This window comes from Dipteris shenzhenensis, chromosome 2 (genome assembly GCF_047967505.1).
Source record: "Dipteris shenzhenensis isolate YYH24624 ecotype China chromosome 2, Dip_SZ_1.0, whole genome shotgun sequence".
Lineage (NCBI taxonomy): Eukaryota > Viridiplantae > Streptophyta > Polypodiopsida > Gleicheniales > Dipteridaceae > Dipteris > Dipteris shenzhenensis.
The window spans coordinates 34,620,280-34,643,837 of record NC_141597.1 but is presented as its reverse complement, the minus strand read 5'-3'; the positions used below and the strand labels follow the sequence as shown (position 1 = coordinate 34,643,837).

The 23,558-nt window shown below is 45.3% G+C and overlaps 1 protein-coding gene across 3 annotated transcripts in view; it reads right to left on the bottom strand.

Annotated features, from left to right (window-relative positions):
- Positions 1-23,558, bottom strand: part of LOC147904674 (Phosphoenolpyruvate carboxylase family protein) — a 125,967-nt gene that overhangs the window by 57,811 nt on the left and 44,598 nt on the right. Inside the window, exons 4-8 of one of the 3 annotated variants that reach the window (XM_087387913.1) lie at positions 18,502-18,624; positions 17,228-17,384; positions 16,796-17,046; positions 1,688-1,724; positions 1,399-1,555 (exon numbers count right to left, since the gene is read on the bottom strand). In XM_087387913.1, coding sequence (XP_087244039.1) covers positions 1,422-1,555; positions 1,688-1,724; positions 16,796-17,046; positions 17,228-17,384; positions 18,502-18,624 — 702 coding nt within the window. In that variant the 3' untranslated portion in view covers positions 1,399-1,421. The remainder of the gene's footprint in view (positions 1-1,398; positions 1,556-1,687; positions 1,725-16,795; positions 17,047-17,227; positions 17,385-18,501; positions 18,625-23,558) is intronic. The other 2 variants (XM_087387925.1, XM_087387918.1) reach the window with 2 other exon arrangements.

Sequence of the window (23,558 nt, the reverse complement as noted above, 5' to 3'; positions counted from 1 at the left end):
CAGTACAACACATGTGAAACCTCCTATGTCATGAAAGACCTAACACTACCAATGTTTAATGGGTAAGAGCTACAAAGGAACATAGATGACATTGATAGATGACATTAACTTATTTATTCAAAAATGGTAGGAGCTACAAGGAATAAAGATGGGTAAGAACTACAAAGGAATAAAGATGACATTACATTTATTCAAAGATGGTAGGACTTGCATAGATTCAAAAGTACCCAGCAAAGAACTAGGTCCTTGAGGCTAGTCTATCTCTCTTAGGTAAAGCTTATAAATGGTGGGTGAGCAGCAGCGAATCCCCTTCATAAAAAGAGAAGATTTTGAATAGACAAAGAAGTCATATATTAGGTGAGCAAGTAAGGTCCGTTCGGCTTGGAATTGTCCTAAAATTCCCAAAAATGGGAACTAACACTCCTAATAAATATCAACAGAAGCAAGTGCATATGGTACAAGTGTTACCATTATTGGGAATTGAAGAATATAAAGAAGTGGGGGTTTATCATAAGGGCAGTACCTAATGTGTTCACCATTACCTATTATTGGCAATGTGGAAGCCCGCCTCTAATCCTCATGATTTAGTGCGGATGCATGGAAATATAAAGAGCATAAAGTACATGCGATGGTGGATGGTTTTGCAACCCATAATTTCTTAAATTATTCATTAGTTAAGAAATCAAAGTTGCCCAAACCCCATGTGCACATACATATGTCATGTCTTTAGCTAAAGACAAGGACAAAAAGATTAGGACACTATGATATATTGAGTTGAGGTGGAGATCCAAGGGTACAAAGATGCCCTAAAAATCCAAATTATTCATCTAGACAGTATAGATGTTGTCCTAGGAGGGAAATGGTTGTATAGCCAAGGGAATAACTCCATTATGTTTGAAAAAGAGGGTAAGGTCTCCCAGTTTCAAAGGAAACACCCACCTCCCCTCTTATTCATTCAATGAAATTGGAATGACTTCTGTAACAAGGCTGGCATGCTCTGCTTGCCTTGATCAACTGAATTTCGTCAAGATGCTACTTGCATCATAAGGCCATTAGGCGAGTCAACCCCATGGGGTGAGACTTGGATCTTGAGTGTCCAAGTATTTCCAAGTCTGGCAAACAAGTGTGGCTGGCTCTGTGTCATGGTCCCTACACTATCCTATCCTACTTATGGCAGTAAACTAATTATTAGACAAAATGGCATTTTGATAGACCTATTCTTATATTTGATCCAATAAGTTGACACTAAGGGCAAGCAAAGCACCTTGATAGACTCAGTTCAAACTGGATTCAAATATATCTATGTAAGTCCCAGGCGTGAACAAAGACATGCTCTAACAATTCATATCTTCTACCAGCTTCAACAAGGAAGTCATATCCTGAGTCAACGACTCTTACAAAATTGCATGTGCCTTGCATAGTCATTCCAGAAAGATTTGAATACGATCACCACGCCCATCATTAATGTCAAGGAGCTCTTGTCCACTTTCAAAGTTTCCCTTTAGCTTAAAAGCAGATTCATCCAGCAACACGCTTAGGTTCAAGCCTGCAACTCCTACAAAAGAGCAAGACAACTAAAATAAATGATCTGGCATACTATCTATCCAAAAATGGAAATTTCAATGTAACAATGATGCATAAATGATGCAAAATACTTATCAAAAATAGCACAAAGCTACATCAGTACCTGGGATGATGTTGGCCAATCCATCTAGAAATCCTGCCTGTTTTGAAATTAGATCAACAAAACACTATGTCAGTCTACTTATATTTATAGGTCTCATCTATGCAAACGTGCAAAAGCTTCTTACCCTTAATCTACGCAATATAGAAAATAGGTACCAACAACAGACATACTTTTAGTTGAATTCTACTCAAATCATATTACATGTGCAATAATGTACTATTCCTAAAAATCTATCATTTCATTACATAGAAAGGGGAAAGGAAGTAATCAACCATCTAGCACAAGGAGAGCATAGTGAAATGGCAAAGATACATCTAAGAGAATACTAGAGAAAAATAAAGAATAAGCATGGGAGTCTTAAAAATATCAATAACACAAGAATGAAGCTATGACCGCAGCTGCGATAACCACCCTTCCCTGCCACCCCCAACTCCACCGCCCCCTACTCCCCGCTGCAGCAGGCCTTTTTGCTATCTCCTCTGGCACTGCCCCTCAGAGTCCAAGCCCCCTTCGGTGCCTGGGCCAATGGGCATGGGTACTCCTTCAACATCTTCCTCCCATTTCTAGTCTAGTCCTCTCCCGGCTAGGGATGCAGCCCCCTTGGACTTGAGGGAGCCCGTGGATCCTTTCTCCTATCTACCAAGTCCGAGGCCTTGTCTAGGACAACCCATAATGAGGCGATTTCTTGAGGCTTGGACCATATGATTACCCCCTGGCCTTGGAGATGATGGACTTGATCCTTCATCCCCGCAAAGAGGGTTACATTAGAGCAGTAGATTCCCCTAATCGTCCTTTCCGGTGTGTCATCTTTGCTTCCATTAGAGAGAAGTGGACCCCGGTCCTCTTTGATCTTATGATGGGTACCGAATGTTCCGCATAATGGAGGAGTGGTTGGGACACCAGAGGAGATAGTTGTTGGAATTTCCATGGAGACACCACTTGGGTTTCTTGAGAGAGAGAGATGGGAACAGGGCCTTGCAACAGTTGTGAGCCGCTTGGGGTCAGAGGTCTAGCTCAAGCAAGCTACACACTGGAGGTTTAGCCAGCTTCATATTGAGGTCTCCTTCATGATGCAATGGGCCCTAAAGGTAGGCATCGATCTTGTCATGCCTTTGGCGTGCCATCACACAGACACAGACCACTCCCCTTCCAAACCCCCGCTGAAATCATAGAAGTCCACGATCATCGTACAGGCCTTGTTCTCCACCCCCAGCCTCGCCATGAGTTGGACCATGCTGAGTTAAAACATGCATGGACTTTATAATCATGTGCCACAGCAACAAGAACAACCGATACTTCGTCAGAAGTTCTAGAGGTCCATGGTAGGACAGGCGGTTGATTTTCTTTTGATTCAAGAGCAAATATTTTCAGCAAGAGATATTAGACACCGATGATGTCTCCTCTTAGGAGAGGCATCCACGTGTGGTCCCCGCAATAGGAAAGAGCAAAGGGGTCTGAATCTCAATTTTCGGGGCAGAGAGAGCTTATTCTAGGACAGGGGGTAGTGTGGATCGGTTTACGAATGGGGGACTCTAGGATTGGGATCCTAAACGTGTATGCCCCTACTTGCAGATAGCGTCACACTTCTTTTTGAAGGTGTCTTATCGAGAGCCTCCCCAACATTGACTCTTGGGTTGTAATGAAGGGGAAAAAGAGGCCAAGTTAGAGGCCCTTTAGGTGGAAAATGTGGAGGCACTAAATAAGTCTCCATCCACCCACTACTATGTACCTTTTGATGTGACATATAATCCTATCTACTCTCCCTTCCTCCTTCCTGCCTACGCTCACTCACTCTCTCTCTCTCTTCCCTACTCCCTCTCAATCTCTCCCTCTCTTTCCTACCTCATTCTCTCTCTCCTACCCTTTCCTCTCCCTCTTCCCCTCTCTGAGACTCTGTCCCTCCCTTCTGCTCCTCTATTCCCCTTTCTCCAAATCTGTCCCTACCCCTTCTCTACATTGGTATCAGAGCCCAAGCTCTTGGCACCTGACCCTCGCTGAGTCTTGCTATCAATCGTGGTTTGCCAGCGCTTCACGCTGAGGGGAACTACTAGCACGTCGTCGACCAAGCTACGTCAAGGAAACAAGTGTGGGCTATCAGCAAACAAACAGCACGGACGTGCGCCGTCAACAAATCCTTGTGCGCCATCAACGACATGCCTGATTACGTTGCTGCCCAGCAGCCTGTGTTGCAAGTTTGACCCTCAACAATCTGTGTAGTATTCCAGCTCCCCGTCGTCGCCGCTCCAGCTCCCCCGTCGTCGCCCCACCGTTTTTCCTTCCCTTAGCCAGCCACGCCATGCCCGCCACACCCCGCCCCGCCCCGTCGCTGTCACCGTCACCATTTACCCTACCAAAAAAAACCTTATCCTTTCTTCTTTCCTAAGGTTCAGTAGTCAAGGTTAGTTGGGTCAGGTTAGGTCTAGCTAGTTTGGGTTAGGTTTAGTTAGTGGATTGAGTTAGGTTAGTAGATTGGGTTAGGTTAGGTTTAGTCAGTTAGGTTTAGTTAGTTTGGCTGTAGGTTAGGTTAGTACTAACTGAGGTTAAATGTTGGGTTAGATTCGTCTAAGGCACTGTCTTAACAGTCCTTAAGGTCCTAGGTTAGAGCTGTCCTAGGTGACTTAGGACCCCTTTCCAAAAAACAAAAAAAAGGGGGGGGGGGGGGGGGGGGGGGAACTCAGAATTCCAGCCTCTTTTAGGGGCTTTCCACAGCCCTATTTGGGCTCATTTGGACCCCGTTTTCGAAGCTTCTTCGACGACCCTTCTTCCGAGCCTCTCCATCGACATTTTCGTGTTTCCACGCATTATCTCAAGTGCTCATTACGTAGGGTTTTGTTATCCATTTCTCCTTGCCTACATTCAAGCTCCTCTCTCCAAGGCTAGTCACCATGGCACCGAAGCGTGTCCCTCGGGATATATCGCATGACATTGATGTGGTTGCTCAGTATGAGCAAGTGCCTACCACAGTGGTTGCATCCACTGGTGGTGCAGAGGTTCCTTCCACTCAGCCTCTCTCTCCTGCATCCCGGGAAGTCCAGGTAGCGCAGACGCAGTTTCTGGATGCCCTTTCCTCTATGCTCCAGGGTGCTTTCCGCTAGATAGGACAGGAGTTCAGCCAGCAGCTTACCATGGCCATGGCTATGCAGGATACCGCTCTTGTCTAGATGGGACAGCAGATTGGTCAGCAGATCACATCTGCCATTGCTATGCAAGATAAGGGTAAGCAGCCCGCACCCCAACAAGGGACCATTCAGACAGTCTGGATGTTTTATCTGCTCCACGCAGGGGTTTTATGGCAGATGCCCGTCGTGCCTATGAGCGTCAGTCTTCTGGACCATTGCATGTACCCCAGCTTGGAGATTATCTAGACATAGATGATGCATTTTATGTGCCACAGAGCACGCAGATGTCAGGCCATCTTTTGGCTCTCAGCTTTCTGCATCTATGCAGGCTAAGCCGTCTCTTTTGGGCCGACCGATTGGTGTGCATCCGGCTAGTGCTCCTTTCACCGCACCAGCGAGTATGCCTGGAGTTGGCTTGGGTTTATATGGCAGCCCACACCCCTAGGAGAGAGGTCAGCCCTTTGGTATGCCATCATTTTGGAGAGATGCATTTGGCAGAGAGACCCAACCCGGGGTTTATGCACCTATCGCTCCGCCAGCGAGCACATATAGCCAAACGCAACCAGTGCATCAAATGGCAGCAGCTTCTACGCAGCAGGGGGTTGGTGGTGGGCAGCAAGCGACTTTTGATGACATGTTGGCAGATTCTTTGTGTTCATATAGGGCCCTAACTGAGGCCATCAAACTTGAGATGCCCTTCTCCGATTATGTGAACCTCAAGCGTGATGATGCCCGCACTTCTAGAGGTTACACACACAAGAATTATGTACATTGCATGGTATTGCAGGTCATTTCAGCAAGGCAGTTGGCCACAGAGCTCAAGAGAGGCAATGCCATATATGCATTAAATGTGTCAGTAACTAAAGAGGGTGGCACTCCCCGTGTCAATGATTGTGATATGCAGAGATTGCTCTCAGAGTTTGCAGATGTGTTTGCTGATTTGCCATCACAGTTGCCACCGAGAAGAGATGTAGATCATGCCATAGTCCTAGAACCTGGCAATAAGCCAATCAATAAGGCCCCATACCGACTCTCTAAGGTACAACGGGAAGAAGTGGCAACTCAAGTGAGGGACTTACTTCAGAAGAGTTTCATCACTCATAGCACTTCTCCTTTTGCATCCCTTGTGCTCCTGGTGAAAAAGAAGGATGGTTCTTACCATATGTGCATTGACTACAGAGACTTGAATAAGGTCACCATCAAAAACAAGTTTCCAATCCGCAGGATAGATGACTTGTTGGATGAACTCAAGGGTGCTCAGTTTTTCACTAAGATTGATTTGAGGTCCGGCTATCATCAGATTAGAATGAAAGCTGGGGATGAGCACAAGACAACCTTTCGCATAGAGAGGGAACTGTATGAGTTCAAGGTGATGCCTTTTGGATTGACCAATGCACCAGCTACCTTCTAGGCACTCATGAACAAGATTTTGCAGCCTCTCCTTTTCAAATATGTACTGGTATTTTTTTATGACATCCTCCTTTACAACAAGGATAAACAGGAGCACATCAGACATGTCAAGCAAGTGCTAGAAATTTTGAGGTTGCATCAGCTTTATGTTAAAGCCAGCAAATGCACTTTTATGGCACAATAGGTTGAGTATCTTGGTCAGCAAGGATGGCATTCGAGTGGATCCTGCAAAGGTGAAATGCATTGAGGATTGGCCGCAGCCACGCAACCCTACTCAGTTGAGGGGATTTCTAGGTCTTGCTTTCTTATACAGGCACTTTATTCGCAAGTTTGCCAAGAGGGCAGCCCCTCTAACAGACCTTTTGAAGAAGGATGCTTTTATGTGGTCTACAGATGCACAGCGCAGCTTTGAAGACCTGAAAATTGCCCTCACTCATGCTCCTGTGTTGGTATGCCCTGATTTTTCACGTACTTTCATTGTGGAGGCAGATGCCAGTGGCAAAGGATTAGGGGCTGTGCTAAGATAGGAACACGGGGTAATTGTTTTTGAAAGTAGGAAATTGGATGCCAAGGAGCTAGATTATCATGTGTATGATTAGGAAATGTTGGCTATCCTCCATGCTTTCAAAAAATGGCACCACTACCTATACGGTAGCAAAATCAAGGTTAAGACAGATCATAGGACACTCAGGTATTTCCTTACGCAGCCCAACTTGTCAATGAAGCAGAAGAGGTGGCTGGCTAAGGTTCATTCTTATGATTTCGACATCGAGTACAGGAAAGGGAAAGAAAACGTGGTTGCAGATGCCTTATCCCATATGTGGGCTTGCAGTTTGTCTGACATTTCTACCATCTACCAAGAGTGGATTCATAGTATTCAGGACGAATACATGCAGTATTCTAAGGCAGCTTTCATATTTGTGGAGTTACAGAGGCCATCGGGCCAGGGGCATGCTGAATTTAAGCTGCATAATGGGCTGTTGCAATGCAAGGACAGAATTTATTTGGTGCCAGATTCAAAGTACCGACTGCTAGTCTTACAGGAAATGCACTCATCTCCTATGGCAGGACATGCGGGTATTACTAAGACATATGAAAAGGTCAAACAGAGCTTTATCTGGCATGGCTTGTGGCGGGATGTAGTTAAATTTGTCAGTGAATGTTTGCCCTGCCAGCAAAATAAAGTGGACAGCCGGTTACCCGCGGGTCTCTTGCAGCCATTACCTATTCCAGAAGGCAAATGGACTCACATTGCTATGGATTTCATCACAAGGTTGCCTTCCACAGAGCGGAGATGGGATAGCATTTTTGTGGTGGTTGACAAAATGATAAAGCAGGCCCATTTCATACCCACTAAGACCCGTTATTCAGCATCATAGGTTGCTTGGCAATTCATCGATCATGTTTTTAAGCATCATGGTTTCCCTCGGGAGATTGTCAGCGGCAGAGATGCAAAATTTATGGGTCACTTTTGACAGGATTCATTTACAGTAGTGGGTACTTCTCTTACACCTAGCACTGCTTACCAGCCTGAGACGGATGGACAGTCAGAAAGGGTGAACAAATGGCTGGAGGAGTAATTGAGGCATTTCTGTCATGACAACAAAAGTCTTGGGATAAGTGGTTGGCACTTGCTGAATTTTGTTACAACAGTACCAAGCACTTCTCTATTGGCATAAGCCCGTTCAAGGCTATGTATGGATGCACAATGGGTATGCCATCTTTAGTTGCAGACATGGCTGTGAAAAATCAGCAAGCAAGAAATGACTTGGAGAGTATGGATGCCCTTCTGCAATTGGCTAAAAAGAATATGCAGGATGCCCAAGCCAAGCAAAAGAAGTATGCGGATGAACATAGGAGGTATCTGTCTTTTGAAGAAGGGGATTATGTGCACTTACGCCTCCATAAGAACCGTTATGCCTCGCTGAAGGGTAACACCAACACGAAGCTTGCTCACAGGTATTACGGTCCCTATAGGATCATCCGCAAAGTTGGTGAGGTGGCGTATGAGTTGGAGCTACCCAAGACCTCCAGGATTCATAATGTTTTCCATGTGTCCTTTGACAAAACATGCGTGCCTCAGGATCTATGGAGCACTCTAAGGTGGATGGAACCTATGTGGAGACATGATGAAGAGAGTGCTCATGACATGTACCTCAAGTCAATTAGGTTCCAAGAAGATTAGCTTGGACTCATAAAGAGAATCTTGAGATAGTGCAAAGTGCTTGATTGATATTACTTCAAATGAACCTCCCTTTTATAGGTGAGGGTACTTACATCCATATGCTTGCTCACATGTGGGATATCTCCTCCATGCCATGTGGCAGCTTGCCCTTTACTCATACCTTTGCTCTACATGTGCTCATGGCACCACAACTCTTAACACCTCCCCTTGGTGCCATGATCCTTTGGCTACTGCAAGGTGGTCAGATGTGAGTTACAGGATCCATCACCTCCCCTTAGTGCTTGCATTGCTACTTAAGGTGGTCAAGTGTGGTTTTTACATGTCAATACCTCCCCTGGGTGCTAAATTCATAGCTACTCTCAGGTGGTCAGGCTTGTTTTACAAACATATGGGTTGAAGGTGGCAAGGATGTTGCTTCTCAATGCATGTTGTCGATGTCGTTGTCTTCTTTGCTTAACGTCACTTGATGCATGATGCCTTGTTCTTCCATGTACCTTGATGCTTTGTGTGTGGATGCCATGCTTTGTGCTATGGTCATCTCATGCACTTGTGCTTTTGGCATGCTTATGACAGCGATGTGTGCATTCATGCTTCGCTTTTCCATTTGTTGCAAAGGTCTTACCATGAGCTTCGTTTTGCTTCAATGGCAGTGTCTAATTGCGTACAATGATTCTGACTTGACACGCACGTAGAGCTTAAAAAGACGATCACTTTTCCTTTTTGGAGCATGTGCAAATTTTTCATGGATTGCAAGTTACGCCTTGTCGAAGTTTTGATTTGAAAAAAGGGCCATTGATGATGTGGCACTGGGGTTCATATGCTGCACTCACACTGTGCTTAGCAAGGGGCTCTGTGTGCTTAGTTGGCACTTATGATGATGTGGCATTTTTACCTAACCAAACTTAGCTAACTATAAAGGCTAAACAAACTTAATCATGGTAGATTTTAATTTACCTTTGTTAGATTTTAATCTACCTTGGTTAAAAATCTAACCTAGGATTTAGAGCTTTGTAGGCTAAGGTTGCCGTGAGGCGGCATCGACAAAAATGGGGATGGAGATGACTTCGGGGCCTGCTTTCCGTCTGTGTGCATTTGCCATCTTACGATTTGGAGAGGTCGGTCCGTTGGCGTTTGAGAGGCCCGTTAAGGAGGTTGCTCGTTGCTGCTATAAGCCGTCCATTGCGGCTGTTGATAGGCGTTCACAGGAGCTCATTGATGCTATTGCTTGAGAGCCATCTTGCTGTAGAAGAGCTGTAGTATCTATGCTTTCTCAGAGTCGATGTTGGAAGGCAGATTTTGACTGTGGCAAGGATGGAGCAAATGGTTCACTTATGATTTTGGTTTTTGCGTACTCAATCCTACACCATCGATGTCCTATCGTCCTTCGCTTCTATGTTGCCAATCTTTTGGGATCGTTGCTTCTCTAATTTGTTGAAACTTGCGCGATCGAGGTGAAGCAGTTGGAGTTTTGTTGGTGCCCTACTGTGGCCGCTGGACTGGCTGTGTGGAGGACGGCGGGCCTTATTCGCCAACTACAACAGAGGCAGCTCGTGGCAACCGTTTAGATCTATAGCAGCAGCGAGATGAGGCGTTGTTGGCCAGCATGCATGAAGGCTGAGGCTGCCTGGGCTTAGAGCCATGACAGAGTTATAGGAGCTTGTAGATCACAATTGGTCGTGGCCTTGGAGCTAGCCCGTAGCTAAGTGCAGTCCGTCGTGGGAGGAGAGGCAAGGCTTGTTCTAGTCATTGCTGCTGTCGGTGGAGAGCCAGTTATTGCAAGGCGCTAGCATTAAGAGTCTCGATCATCTTGTGCTCTTGCTGCTCTCTTACCTTCCGTCCCCTTTCCATGCGCTCCTTCATAGCACCATTCAACTGCAAAACACACGATTCAGCTGCAAACTTACAGAAGTCCGCAATGGAGGGAAATTTCCATTGGCAGCCTGATGGTGCGAGTTCACACAAGCAGCCATTATGGTGGATGGAATCCGCATAGAAGTCACCAATCGATTGCAGTCCAGGCTTGTAGATGGAGAGCTTGATGCAAGGCTCTAAGGAGATTGCTCTTACTCAGAGGAGAAACTGAAATCCTCTGAAACTGAAAAACATGCACAATATACCAAAGAGACTCACCCTTGACTCTCTCTCTCTCAAAGAACAGAGTTAAACAGCTATCAAGCTCTCAATGAGTGGAACTTCCCCAAAACAAACTGAAATTATCCCCACCATGGAAGATAACTCTCAATCTAAAACCAGAACTAGCTTAGGAGAAAACATAAGCTTCCTAAGGTGTGCCTACAATGGATCTAGGAGACTAAACCTAAGCTCTGATACCATGACAAAACATGCGTGCCTCAGGATCTATGGAGCACTCTAAGGTGGATGGAACCTATGTGGAGACATGATGAAGAGAGTGCTCATGACATGTACCTCAAGTCAATTAGGTTCCAAGATAGATTAGCTTGGACTCATAAAGAGAATCTTGAGAAAGTGCAAAGTGCTTGATTGATATTACTTCAAATGAACCTCCCTTTTATAGGTGAGGGTACTTACATCCATATGCTTGCTCACATGTGGGATATCTCCTCCATGCCATGTGCAGCTTGCCCTTTACTCATACCTTTGCTCTACATGTGCTCATGGCACCACAACTCTCAACATCCTTGCTGAAGCCACATGTCGGACAGCATGTCCAAGTCCTTCCTGAGCTACCACCTATGGATGAGGAGGGCCACATACTCTATGTTCCGGAGCGCATCATGGGTTTCAAGGATCACGTACTGCGAAACAAAGTCTACACCGAGTATCTTATCAAGTGGCAGGGACTCCCTGAGGATGAGAACTCATGGCAGCCAGAGAGCATTGTCCAGGACAACCCCTATCCCCTACCGGGCTGATTATTATTTGCTGTTTGCTGCACCTATTTAACAGCCCGCATATGAAATTTCGAGGGCAAAATTCTATGGGGAGGGATGGCTGTAATGAAGGGGAAAAAGAGGCCAAGTTAGAGGCCCTTTAGGTGGAAAATGTGAAGGGACTATATAAGTCTCCATCCACCCAGTACTATGTACTTTTTGTTGTGACATCTAATCCTATCTACTCTCCCTTCTTCCTTCCTGCCTATGCTCACTCACTTTCTCTCTCTTCCCTACTCCCTCTCAATCTCTCCCTCTCTTTCCTACCTCATTCTCTCTCTCCTACCCTTTCCTCTCCCTCTTCCCCCCTCTCTCTCACGGAGGATTCCGCTCCGCTCCAGCCCTTTTCTTTTCATTGTTACATCCAGCTGTATTTGATTATGTATGGTCAGACTTAGGATTCAGCACGGGTGATGATGCTCGTTGCAATAGCTCCACCCTTATTGTGATTTGTATCAAGTTTTCTTTCAGTCTCATAGACCCATCGGTCTTCCGAAGACTCTTTCTTTTCTTTCTCTCCCTTCTGCTCCTCTATTCCCCTTTCTCCAAATCTGTCCCTACTCCTCCTCTACATGGGTTGTGGGAGGGAACTTCAACAATTTAGAGTTCGAGGAGGACAAGCGCTTCCTTCTCAACAATGCTTGTGGCCGAGAGAGGAACGTGGAAGCAACTCATCTTCATGATCAATGGTCGTGACCCATGGAGGGAGGGGTGTCTAGACATCTAAACAGTCTTCGTTTCTCCTTCGGGCAGCAATGGCATGATGACCTTCTAGAGCGACTTGACAGATTCTACGTGGGGGATTTGAGCGATGCACAAAGTGGGAGCCATGGGTATTTTGGCAAGGATTATGATGTCGGATCAATCTCTAGTTGTGCTTCACTTAGAGCAGCCCACGTTATGGACTCCCACAAAAACGGTCGGTAACCCCAATGCTAGGCATCAAAAGGAAGAGGTGCATTAGGCTGTGGCAGAGATCTGGCTGCAGCCAAAGAACCCCTTGCAAGTGGTTGGGCTACTTGGGTGGTGGAAGCAATCCACTTCGGAGCTCCAAGCGCAAGCTCTTCTTCAATGTCACTCTCTTCATGAACATGAGAGCACTGAGAGGTTTTTGGTTTTCATAGAGCGCCTTAGTGAGCAAGACCCGGTCTCACAATGGCTTGCAATGTGGGAGTGTGCGGCTTGACCTTCAAGCCACACAAATCTGTCGAGTTGAGTTCTCCTATCATTCCTCTATGGCACAATCGGTACAGCAGGGAGGCAAAATAACCAAGAAATTATTTCATACCATTAGCCCTCGTTTGACATGGACGCAGTTGCAGTAGCTACGAGATGAGAGAGGCCAAATGCACGCAAACTCGTAGGAGATCTTAGTGATGACACAAAGGTTAATCGGCAGTTATTCTATTCCGAGGAGGAGCCTCCCCCAGGTCCTTGCAGCCCTGGGAGGCAGTGTGGGCACATATCCGGACAATGATCTCTCTGAATATGTGAAGGCAAGTGGAGGTGCCTTTTACTGATGAGCAGCTTTTGGAGGCGCTCAAGGCCCTTCCTCTATAGAAGTGCCCTAAGGAGGATGGATTGACACCATTCTTCTTTAGGCGCTTCTAGGATTTTATACACACACCCCTTCAGTTGGCTCTTCAAGAGTTTTCGACTCTAGATCTCTCCCTCGGTCCATGAGTCAAGGGTGGATATGTTTGAGATCGAAGGGGGGAATAGATCTGACATCCATTAATGGAGGATGATTACCTTGTTGGAAACAGCCTACAAGATCTTAGCGAACGCCTTGAACTTGTGCTTGCACTTGCAGCCCTCACATCGCTGCATGGTTGACATGTACGATCACGTTCGATGCGTACTGTTTGATATTAGTGCGGTACTAAACGAACTAAAAAATCTTAGGTGTACGTCCGATGGTACGTTCGATACCCAAAAAAAAGATAGAGATTTTAGAGTTTTGGAGTAGGTACTTGTACAAGCTTTAAAACTTGTACAAACATGTTATATAGGTGCTTGATGGAGATAATGAGGGAGAGAGATGAAGATGCTTGATGCAGCTTGAGCCTCGTCACTTGTTGGAGATGGAGAGGGGAGAGTCAAGACTTGAAGTCGGAGGTAGATGCTTAGTGTGAGATCATAGTGAGAGGAGAGGGGGTTTATATGGAACCTTGCCATCTAGGAGGCCCAAAATCAGTTTGGCAGAACCACCACCAATAACAAAACCAGCCATCCAAAACAAACAAACACTATTATAAAAATAGAAATTTTTTTTTTTTTTTTTAAACGGACGAGTCGTACGGAACAATATGGAACGTACAGGACGTTCCATACATCGAACGAGGGCAACCATGCGTCGCTGATATCATCCATGACACGCAAATAGGTTTTATTCAGGAAGGCAACATCCTAGACAATATTTTCAACTTTTGGGAGGCTATTGATTGGGCGTAGGAGTCATCTCAGCCTATCCCGATCCTTCTTATGGATTTCGAGAGGGCTTAGGACAAGGTGGAGTGGTCCTTTCTAGAGGGCACCATGCAGAGAATGGGTTTTTTCAAACATGTGAATTCGGGGGATCTCGGCCATTACGGTGGGATTGAAAACCAGATGCTTATCGTCAGTGACACGTGGGAGGCCTTTGCCCTCTCTCGCTTAGTACATCAGGGTGCCCCCCTAGCTCCCTTCCTCTCTCTCTCTACGGCAAAGGCTCTATCTATTTCATGTATTCTCAGGCAACGAGCCTCACTAGACTGCGACACCCGTTTCATTAGACGAGAAGCTTCTTGACTCATACTTTGCAAATGACACAACAATCTATGGAAGGCACGACAGAGAGCCTAGAGGAGACCTAGAGACTATTTGGCCTCTAGGGCCAAGATCAACTGGACCAAATCAGTAGTCTTCCTCAAAGCAGCTCAAGAGGTTCAGGAGATTTCGGATTGGTTCTGCAATTGGCTTTCTATGGATTCTATGAGGGCATACAGCAAGATACTTAGGCTGTCAGATGAGCATTGATATTTCAGCAAAGTAGTAGACTGCCTGGGTCCTTGAGAATGTGAGGTGTAGGCTTCTGTGCTCAAGCTCAACCAAACTCTCTCTAGCAAGCAGAGCCCTTGTGGCCAAGCAAGTCCTCTTAGCTATGGCTTGGTATATAGCCTCTTGTGCTTTCACACAGAAGGTATGGGTCAGCTCAAGTGCCTTGTGCGAAATTCCTTATCAATGGGTTTGGATGGCACGAGGAACACAGGACCAAGGTCACTTGGCAAGAAGTGACCCTACCCCAGCCGCAAGGAGGACTTGGTATCATTGACCTCCAGATGCAGAGTAAAGCCCTTTCAGGCAAGCTAGTGGTACGCAGCCGTACCCCAAGCTTCGAGCCCTGGAAGCTCTTGCTTCAACAAGGGCTTTTGGGGAACACTCCTTGTATAGGAGGTCAATGGCAACAGTCCCATAGGTGGATTTTCTCAAAGGCTCCCCTCACTAGGAAAGGTTCCTCTTTGATGAGGAGCCTCCACAGGGTTAGCCACCACTTCTCCGAAGAGCTCATTCTGGCTAACCCAAGTTTTCATGAGTTTGAGAAACATACATTTATATGGCAACCAAAGTTGGGGATCACAAGGACTTATGCTGGGGCAGAGGATGGATGGGCACAGTGGCATAAGGCCCATTCAAGGCTTGGAACTACCTTCCCATGGAAGGGGAGGTACAAGGTCGGGCACTCTCTCACCTGAGGGGGACAAGGACCCGGATGGTGGAGCTCGCGCTGCGATCTAGAGTCATGGTGGGAGGGACTGCACAGTGCCTCGGACCCCCCTTGCTAGTATATGTAGCATTCCAAGACCAAGGTGCCCCTCACGGCCTCAAGATTCAGTTTTTACAATAGTCCTTTGGCTTCTTCATTGTAGATTGTATAGAGTGGGGCTTGGAGGCCTTCGGGTAGACTACAAAGATGCCAGGGTTGACGAGGGATTGGAGTTGCTCTAGTGGTAGAGGATCAAGGTAGTGGACCACTTGTGGACCATTTACCCACTTCTAGTCTTGATAGGGCAGGAGGGGGTGCGATGGTGCCTCTGGTTATGTGAGGTCCAGCCTCTTCGAGAGGTTCAGGGGGATCTGGGTGAGTGGATTTGGCTTGTATTTGTAGGGCACCCAGTAGGGTGGAGTAGGTGCCCTTCTTGTCGTACACGACACACATTGGCCAACATCTTCAAGATCGTGCCATGCCCTTTGATAAACTTATAGGCAGCTGCAACCTGCACAATGCCCATTGTGGACTGCTTTATTGAATAATGATACTTGCTAATACTTGAGTCTATTGACCATAATTAGAGAAAGTGGTGTTTGAGAATAGGCAACTCTCATTTGCTAACATGTATGCTCATATATGGGCTGGTTCATGTACACACAGCTTATCTCATCAAAAGCATTAAGTCTGACATCTCCATAATAGTCAAAAACCTGCTTTTTTTGTGGCTGCTCATGATTGGACTGCTTTTCACCCTCAAGTTCATTAATTGTACATAAAACGCTTATTTGAAAATGCATCTGACACAGCTTGTGGCTGTAAATGAATCTGGATTTTGAGAAGGCTTATGACAGGGCAGAGTGGTCCGGGAGGGCACCATGTAAAGACTAAGCTTCTCAGATAGATGGATCATAGGAGTCTCGGCCTTGTATGCAAGGAGTCCTAGTCAGATGCTTATTGGTGGCCACATGATTGAGGTCTTCCCTCTCTTCTTTTCGACTCCTTGGTCCAACCTGCACGCATGTATGGCAGCCCTTGCTGGGGGCCAGACCTATCCGATACAAAGTGGACTCGAGTGGAGAGATTACAGGTTCTCTTATTATCACGAGTAATCCGTTGTAAGTCATATGTTCCCCATCAGATCATTCGGGCTGAGTTCGGGGCATCTCTATTGCAGTTAGATGCGGCATTCCAGACTATCACTTATCTATACCACGTGCAAGATTATGGCTCATGTATTGCAAGGCAACGCAGACTACCTTGGTTGGCGCTGGGTTTCCATATAGACAGGCTGCCACCCTTCCAGTATAGCATTGACGCTCCATTTGTCCCATTTCGGAGCAACGAGTTCTACCCAATCATCCGAGAGGACCTTTTACAGTTACAGCAGGATGCTATTAAAGGGGTCCCTGTGTTTATATAAAGGTGTCCACATATAGGGATTCCCTTGAAATATACTGTTTTATTTTCAGATTTTGGATTGATGACAGGCCCAAGGACTCGTACTTGTCCATTTAGATAAGCTAGTACCCATTGGGTAGCAAAAATGATAAGCTATTTTATAGGGGAAAGAAAAAAAGCTGACAGACACTGGGTAGCCATAATCCTTCCAAGTGTGCACATACTTTGAATTATGCATTTTATGAGATCCGAGCATCAATGCTAAATCAGTCAGCTCTTTGCTAACACTGATAAATGTGACAAAGACTCTACTGAATTGGAGAAATTAATTACCGGTATTCTCACATCCAGCTTCACTAGACCAGTGTTCGATGTAATCTTTACTCGAAGTGTACGGGACCAAATTTTAGAAGGAAAATCTGTCGAATTATTCTCCTCGGATTCTTCAAGAACATATGGAACAATATACTCAACTTCAGGATTCTGCGATCCTGACTTATCACCTGTTTTATTGGACTGGTCCCCTTCGTTTTCTATCAAAGGAGTAAGCTCCTTAGAGGGAAAAGATTGACTGAATTCTGCAGCTTCACAACCAAGAGGGAACACATGATTTAAATTGGAATCCGTAAAAGATAGAAGACTGTACAGCAGGAGACTTCCCTACAGTTTTCTTAATTAGAAGTACTCATGCTGTAAGGGAGGCGTTGAGTTACACTTCTATTTTTCAGCCCTTTTTCAAAGAACAAAAACAGAATAAGTTGTAACCTGCATTGGCATCTTCCAAACCATCACTGGATAAGCTAATATATCTTTGCCCCTCTTCATAGTAATCATCAAAACCAACTATCATCTTTATTTCTTCAAAGGAAGGAAGATCTGCTGGAGGAGGCAGGCGGCCACTTTTTAGTGCAAGCAAAGCATCCTGAAGAGATCACAAATGGGCAGCATTGGATAAGCAGACAACACGTCACAGTACAAAAAACACAGGTTAAGATTGAAAATAAGATTTGTATTAAATTTGAAAACTATAAATACATAAATATTCCATGCATCAGACAAAAGAAGACAATTATTGTGCAGTAATTACAGACGCCCCATCCATGTACGAGTCAACATGAGCATACATAACTTTTCTCAAAAACATCAACAAAGAAAGCACTTGAGAGGCTGACACTTTGATAGCTAGACTTTAATCAAATTTTCATCTTGTGAATAATAAATGCAGATTCTATCTCAAAGACTTGCACTGTCAAATACAAAATAAGGATTGTGAATTCAGCGGCCAAATGAGGCAATCAATTGCTATAAACTAACAGCGGTCAAGCGTGTCCATGATCCTGAATTGAAGCACTCCTTGTGGAGAAACATGTAGAATACCATCTTATGATATTAGCAATTTTTAGTCTCTGCAGAACCAACCAAGTTAAAATCAACAACGAGCATGCTTGACTTAGAGACTTATAGAAACATCCTCATTTAGAAACATTTATAACATGCTGAGCAGGAAGGATTGCATCAGAATAGAAAGGGTATGCTTTGAATGACGAATCAGTGCCTTAAGTCAGCCAAGCCCTTACTGCATTTCACCTTAGAGAAATGGAAGGAATGGAAGTTGCCAAGAGTGGCTGATCTTACATTCCACAAGGATCAATTATGTTTGCAAATAAGAGTTTTCGAAAGCATATTTGCATTCTTCAGTCATCGTAAGAAAGGAGTTTGTGAATTCAATGAAAGAATGACTGTCTTAGAAATTTGGTTTTTGTGCGATATCTGAAAATTCTTCCTTGTGCATAACTTGGTTGAACAGTAAGGAGATCAGATTGGTAGCAATTTTCATAATTATAGGTGAGCTATGCTGCACAACATAATAAATCAAAATTTGATCAAAAATATTTGTGGAAGAAAGAATGCAGCACAATTAATAAGATTTTAAGGTAATTTAATCCGTGGAGTCCTATAATCCTTCAAAAAATCAAGTAGAGGTTGTTGACAGTTGCATGGAGATTTCCGCTTTACACATTAAAAACAGGCACATTTACCTGCATTGCAGAAATGGTTACCCCAACTAATGACAATGGATAAGCGACTATCTTGTAGCCTATATCTTCCAGCTCTAAAGGAGTTAAGATAGGTGTTTTCCCACCTCCCTCCAGCATATTTGCCTGCACAATTAGATATCAAGTAGTGAATCAATTCTGCTTCTAAAAATAACTGTCGCCTAGAAATCAGAACTTAAAACTCATACACAGCATGAACAAGATAAATGTAGAAACTTCCAGCATAGCATCAATAGCTTACCAAAGGATGTCAACCCATTACCAAAAGCCCTTTGAATTTCCAAAAGAGAAACGTCTAACAAAGATCTACAAAAGGACAACGGATTTTCATTCCCAAGTCTGAAGAAATACAGTCTTGTTGGTTTTGCTGCAATTTTGTCTAATGGCCTGTCTTAAACTGGCATTGTAGCTGACTTTAATTTGCATGTTCATAACAATACTCAAGCCTTATGGCTTGCTGATGTTATGTCACTCATGCCCAGATGCACTTGCTCATCACCCAAGTTTGTTAATAACCAGACAATATCAAACTTTTACTCAAGAGCTTGATGCTGCCTCTTTCTCCCCCATTCGTTTTTCTTTTCTTCTCCCTCAGTTTTTTTTGCAAGCTGTGGGAGAACGGCCTGCATGTAGTAAGCGTCTGCGTTCATTTGTCACACACAGAGTTGGAGAGGAGAAATTTGTGTAAGCAACTAGAGACTGTGACTGTGGAACAGAATGGAGAGATGTAGCACAAGGAGTTGAAGATGAACTATTCTAAATGAAGGCTAAGAAATAGCCATGACATACAGGGTAACACACCAACCTGCTAATATAACCCTCGTTGTAGGCTCTTTAAGTGCTGTTTAGCATTAATTAGCCTCTTGCTGTTTGGATTTGGCCTGGAATCCCTCATGGTCAAACTAAATCTCCCCAATGCTTGCCCCTAAGTTTTCGGTAATTTCCTTTGGCTTAGGCTAACCTAATCTTAGCCTTTGTTCTTTCTAAAAAGAACCTTCTCTTTAAGCTTTGAAAAGGGTGGTGACAAGAAAGAGGGATCAGCTCTTTTGCATTGTACTTCTCACCTAAGGTAACCGTGGAGCAAACGCCAGCAACCGGTTTGGCTATACAACCAACAGATTCCTCTATCCATGTGCAAAACCAAGTATGGCCCTCAGAAATCTTCCTCCAAATCAAGCACACAGCCTAAATGATATTGACCGAGACATTGACTAAGGTGGCTTCACACCAATTCTGCTACCCCCCAATCAAAAGCCTACACCTCGCAACCTAAATATCCCAAGCTATGATACTAACATAGTCTCCCATATACTGTCATTATAAGGGAGGATGGGTTTGCGTGAGGACCAATATGACCCGATGGATCTCTTGCCACAATTTTGCCTCCCAACTCAATAAGTATGTTTCGGAGCCAGCTTCCCACCAAGTAGAAGAAGTAGGAGGTCCTCAATGTCGGAGGCTGGTCCACACCTATGACCACAACTTGGAGAAGAGGGTGATTTGCACGCGCTGCTATAGCCCATGCCTCTCGCACAACAAAGTCCATGGAGAGGCCACTATATGGAGTCGCTTGCCATGTGGGTGGAGCAGGAGAAGAAGTCCACCCACTTGGAATACTGGGTGTGCTCGACACAAATCCACTCTCCGAGATATCACTACAACTCCCACAGAGCCACAGCGAGAGTCACCATCATGTACAGTTCATGAAGCTAGCTAGTGGTGGGGTAATAGCCCATCACTTGCACTGCTGCATAAACACTATGACGTCCTTTGCAACGGTGCATATCGAGCGAGTAGCCATTTGTAATATCGTGATGCAAGACGAAGGACTCTAGCTAGAGTTACTCCACCTACCACTATAACAGCCATAAGTATAGTTAGTAAAGCTAGACGCTTAAAAGGGACACCAATCCAAAAGAGTTGTAGTTCACAATTCATGGTGCTGTCCCCCTTGCTAATCCTTTCGAATGGCTGCATTGATCTCCGCTACCCATTGAGTTTAACCTCTTAGATGTGGCAAACTACTGTGTTGCACCCTCTACTGGCAATTATCCTAATTTGCTAAACCACTATGTCTAACTGATGTACTTACAAGCCCTAAGAATGACAATCCCCCAGGTCTCAAACCTTGGTCTAAACAATGCGTGGTTGCGTCTATATTTCCTCTTTACAATGTGGGCCACATTGAGTGACACATTTGTGAAGTATCCCTCATCAAGCTCCCCATCATCGGTTAGCCCTTCTCACTGAGAAAGACCTCCAAAAATACCATTTTGTCTGAGAGTTGTCCCATCCCCCAACTCACAGGGTGTTCCTGAACACTGAGCCTGAGTATAGGAGAGGAGCTACTCCCCAATTCGTCCATCACCATCATCCCTCACCTCCTCTGCCGCCTCCAAACCCTCTCCCCCCTCTACCATGACCCTCATCCGCTCGTACACTGTCCTCCTCCTCCCCCTCCACTACTATCCATACTTCCCCTCCCCCACCATCGGCCCCCGCTGCCTCAACAACATAGCCTGTGAGCACCCCACCCCCGTTTCTATAAAGAAAGTTCTTGGAGACAAAAAAAAAACAATACTGAAGACTAATGATAGCTGAAGAAGAAATATATATCACCAAAGGAACTCAATACAAGAGAAGGTATGAGAGAAGCTTTGGAGGGAGCAAACATCAGTCCTCCAGGGAAGCCAACTGTAGTGGACTTCTGCACTAGCTCCACAAGTTGGAACTCAACCAGATCTGAGACAGCAAACTGATGCAAGGGTTGCTGCAGATCTGGATCAATAAGAACAGTAGATGGAGCAGAAGTTGGGGCAGATCTGGAGCAGAAGTTGGGACAGATCTGGAGCAGAAGTAGGGGGCAGATCTGAAGCAAAAGTAGGGGCAGATCTGGAGCAGAAGTAGGGGACAGATCTGAAGCAGAAATAGAGGCAGATCTGGAGCAGGAAGGAGGGGCAGATCTGGAGCAGGAAGGAGGCAGGAAGGAGAGGCAGAAGAGGAGGCAGCCAGGAGAGGCAGGAAGGAGGTAGGAGCTCAGGGTGTGCAGGGACCTCAGGAGCACAAGTGATGGTGGAGCACCTAGGCCCCCTCCCTTTAAATAGGGAAGGGCCAGTCGGTCAACCAGCTGGTTGGCCAGCTGGTCGCGGCCCAGATCTGGCCGACCTGGCCAGTCTGGTCGGCTAGATTTTGACCGACCTGGTCAGTCTGATCGGCCAGTTTTTGGTCGGCCAGAATGTGGCAGTTTTGGCCTCCGATTTTGGGGCCTGTTTTTGATGAGGTTTTAACACAGTGTTTAGGTTTGGATTTTCGTCCTGACGGAGATTCACCTGTGGCTTTTTACCTGTATTTTATCTGACCTTTGCGCCAGTTTGGCCTTTGATTATCCTGTCCTCTAGAGTTGGAGATTGCTTGGCTTAACACCCCCTCTCAATGTCCAATGTAGAAGGAGAAGCAAAGAGTTGTTCCAGGGGTGATCTATCTTCTTCATCAGCTTTTTTTTTTTTTTTTTTTTTTTTTTAAGAGGGTTTTCATTTAGATGAAGATGCCTACAAAGTAGGTTTTCATCTTCACTAAATGCCCAGATGATGGTACAATCAGAAAGTACAAAAAAGAAGTACTTTAAGGAGTGCGTGCCCTCGCAGGGGATTTGTTCACTTCCTTAAGCACAAGTACACAAAAACTGCTAAGTAGAAGGAAGCAGTATACCAATCCCAAGCCGTGGGCTGAGATGCTCAAGCGGCTTGCTAAGAATGTCAGCATGATTATCGGCAGCTGGAACATATACCAATCGAATAGTACCTAATTCCACTTGCTCGCGAGTAAAATGAAAGTGTACACCAACATGTTTGGTACGGTTGGAAAAAATGGGATTGCTGGCGAGAGCGATGGCACTTTTGTTGTCGACGTAGAGTATCGTTGGTTCAGTACAAGGAAAGTGTAGCTCTGCCAGAAACTGCCGGAGATATATGGCCTCTGTGGTACAATCATACAAAGCCTGGTATTCAGCCTCAGTAGAAGAGCCAGCAACTGTTTCTTGTTTACCGCTGGACCAAGAAACAGGTGCCAAGCCGAACGAGAAAATGTAGCCGCCATGAGAACGGCGATTGTCCGGGTCGCCAACCCAGTCGGAATCAGTGTATCCCTGTAGTGTTAGTCCTGGTCTGAAATGTAAACCATAAGAGTAAGTACCACGTATGAACCGCAAGATACGAATACATGCATGCCAATGAGTGAGCTTGGGTTCATTAAAGTACTGACTGAAAATGGAAACTGAGTAAGAAAGATCCAGACGAGTGTGAATGAGCCAGAGCAGCTTGACAACAACCTGACAATAGAGATGTTCATCAAAGAGAGGAGACTCCAAGTCTTTTGAGAGCTTGACTGTGGGATCCAAGGGAGTGGCAGCTAGCTTAGGCTCGTGGGGAATGATCTGATCAAGGAGTTGAGCATATTTCTGTTGAGAAACAAAGATGCCACCAGAATGCTGAACAACTTCCATGCCCAAGAAATAGGAGACAAGACCGAGATCGGTCATCTCAAATGTGGTGCTGAGTTGAGTTTTAATGAATTGAAGTGTGGTGGGGGTAGAGCCCAAAAGCAAAAGATCATCTACGTAAAGTAAGATAAAGCAAACCCCCTCTGAAGATTGATATATATATAAATTCGGATCAAAAGGAGTGGAATGAAACCCATTAGTTTTGAGGAAGGTACCTATTCGGTGGAACCACGACCGAGGTGCTTGTTTAAGCCCATAAAGAGCTTTGCGGAGACGGAATATCTTATTTTCATGGCCAAGAGGAGAAAAACCAGGTGGGGGAGCCACATAGACTTTCTCATCAAGGTAGCCATTGAGAAAGGCACTCTTGACATCCATCTGATAGATAGACCAGCTGTGATGAGCGGCTAGGGCGAGAAGAAGGCGAAAGGAAGTTAATCGAACAGTAGGTGCAAAGGTTTCCTCATAATCGATACCATGTTTTTGGCGAAATCCTTGCACTACTAAGCGAGCTTTGTACTTGTCCAGTGTTCCATCGTCT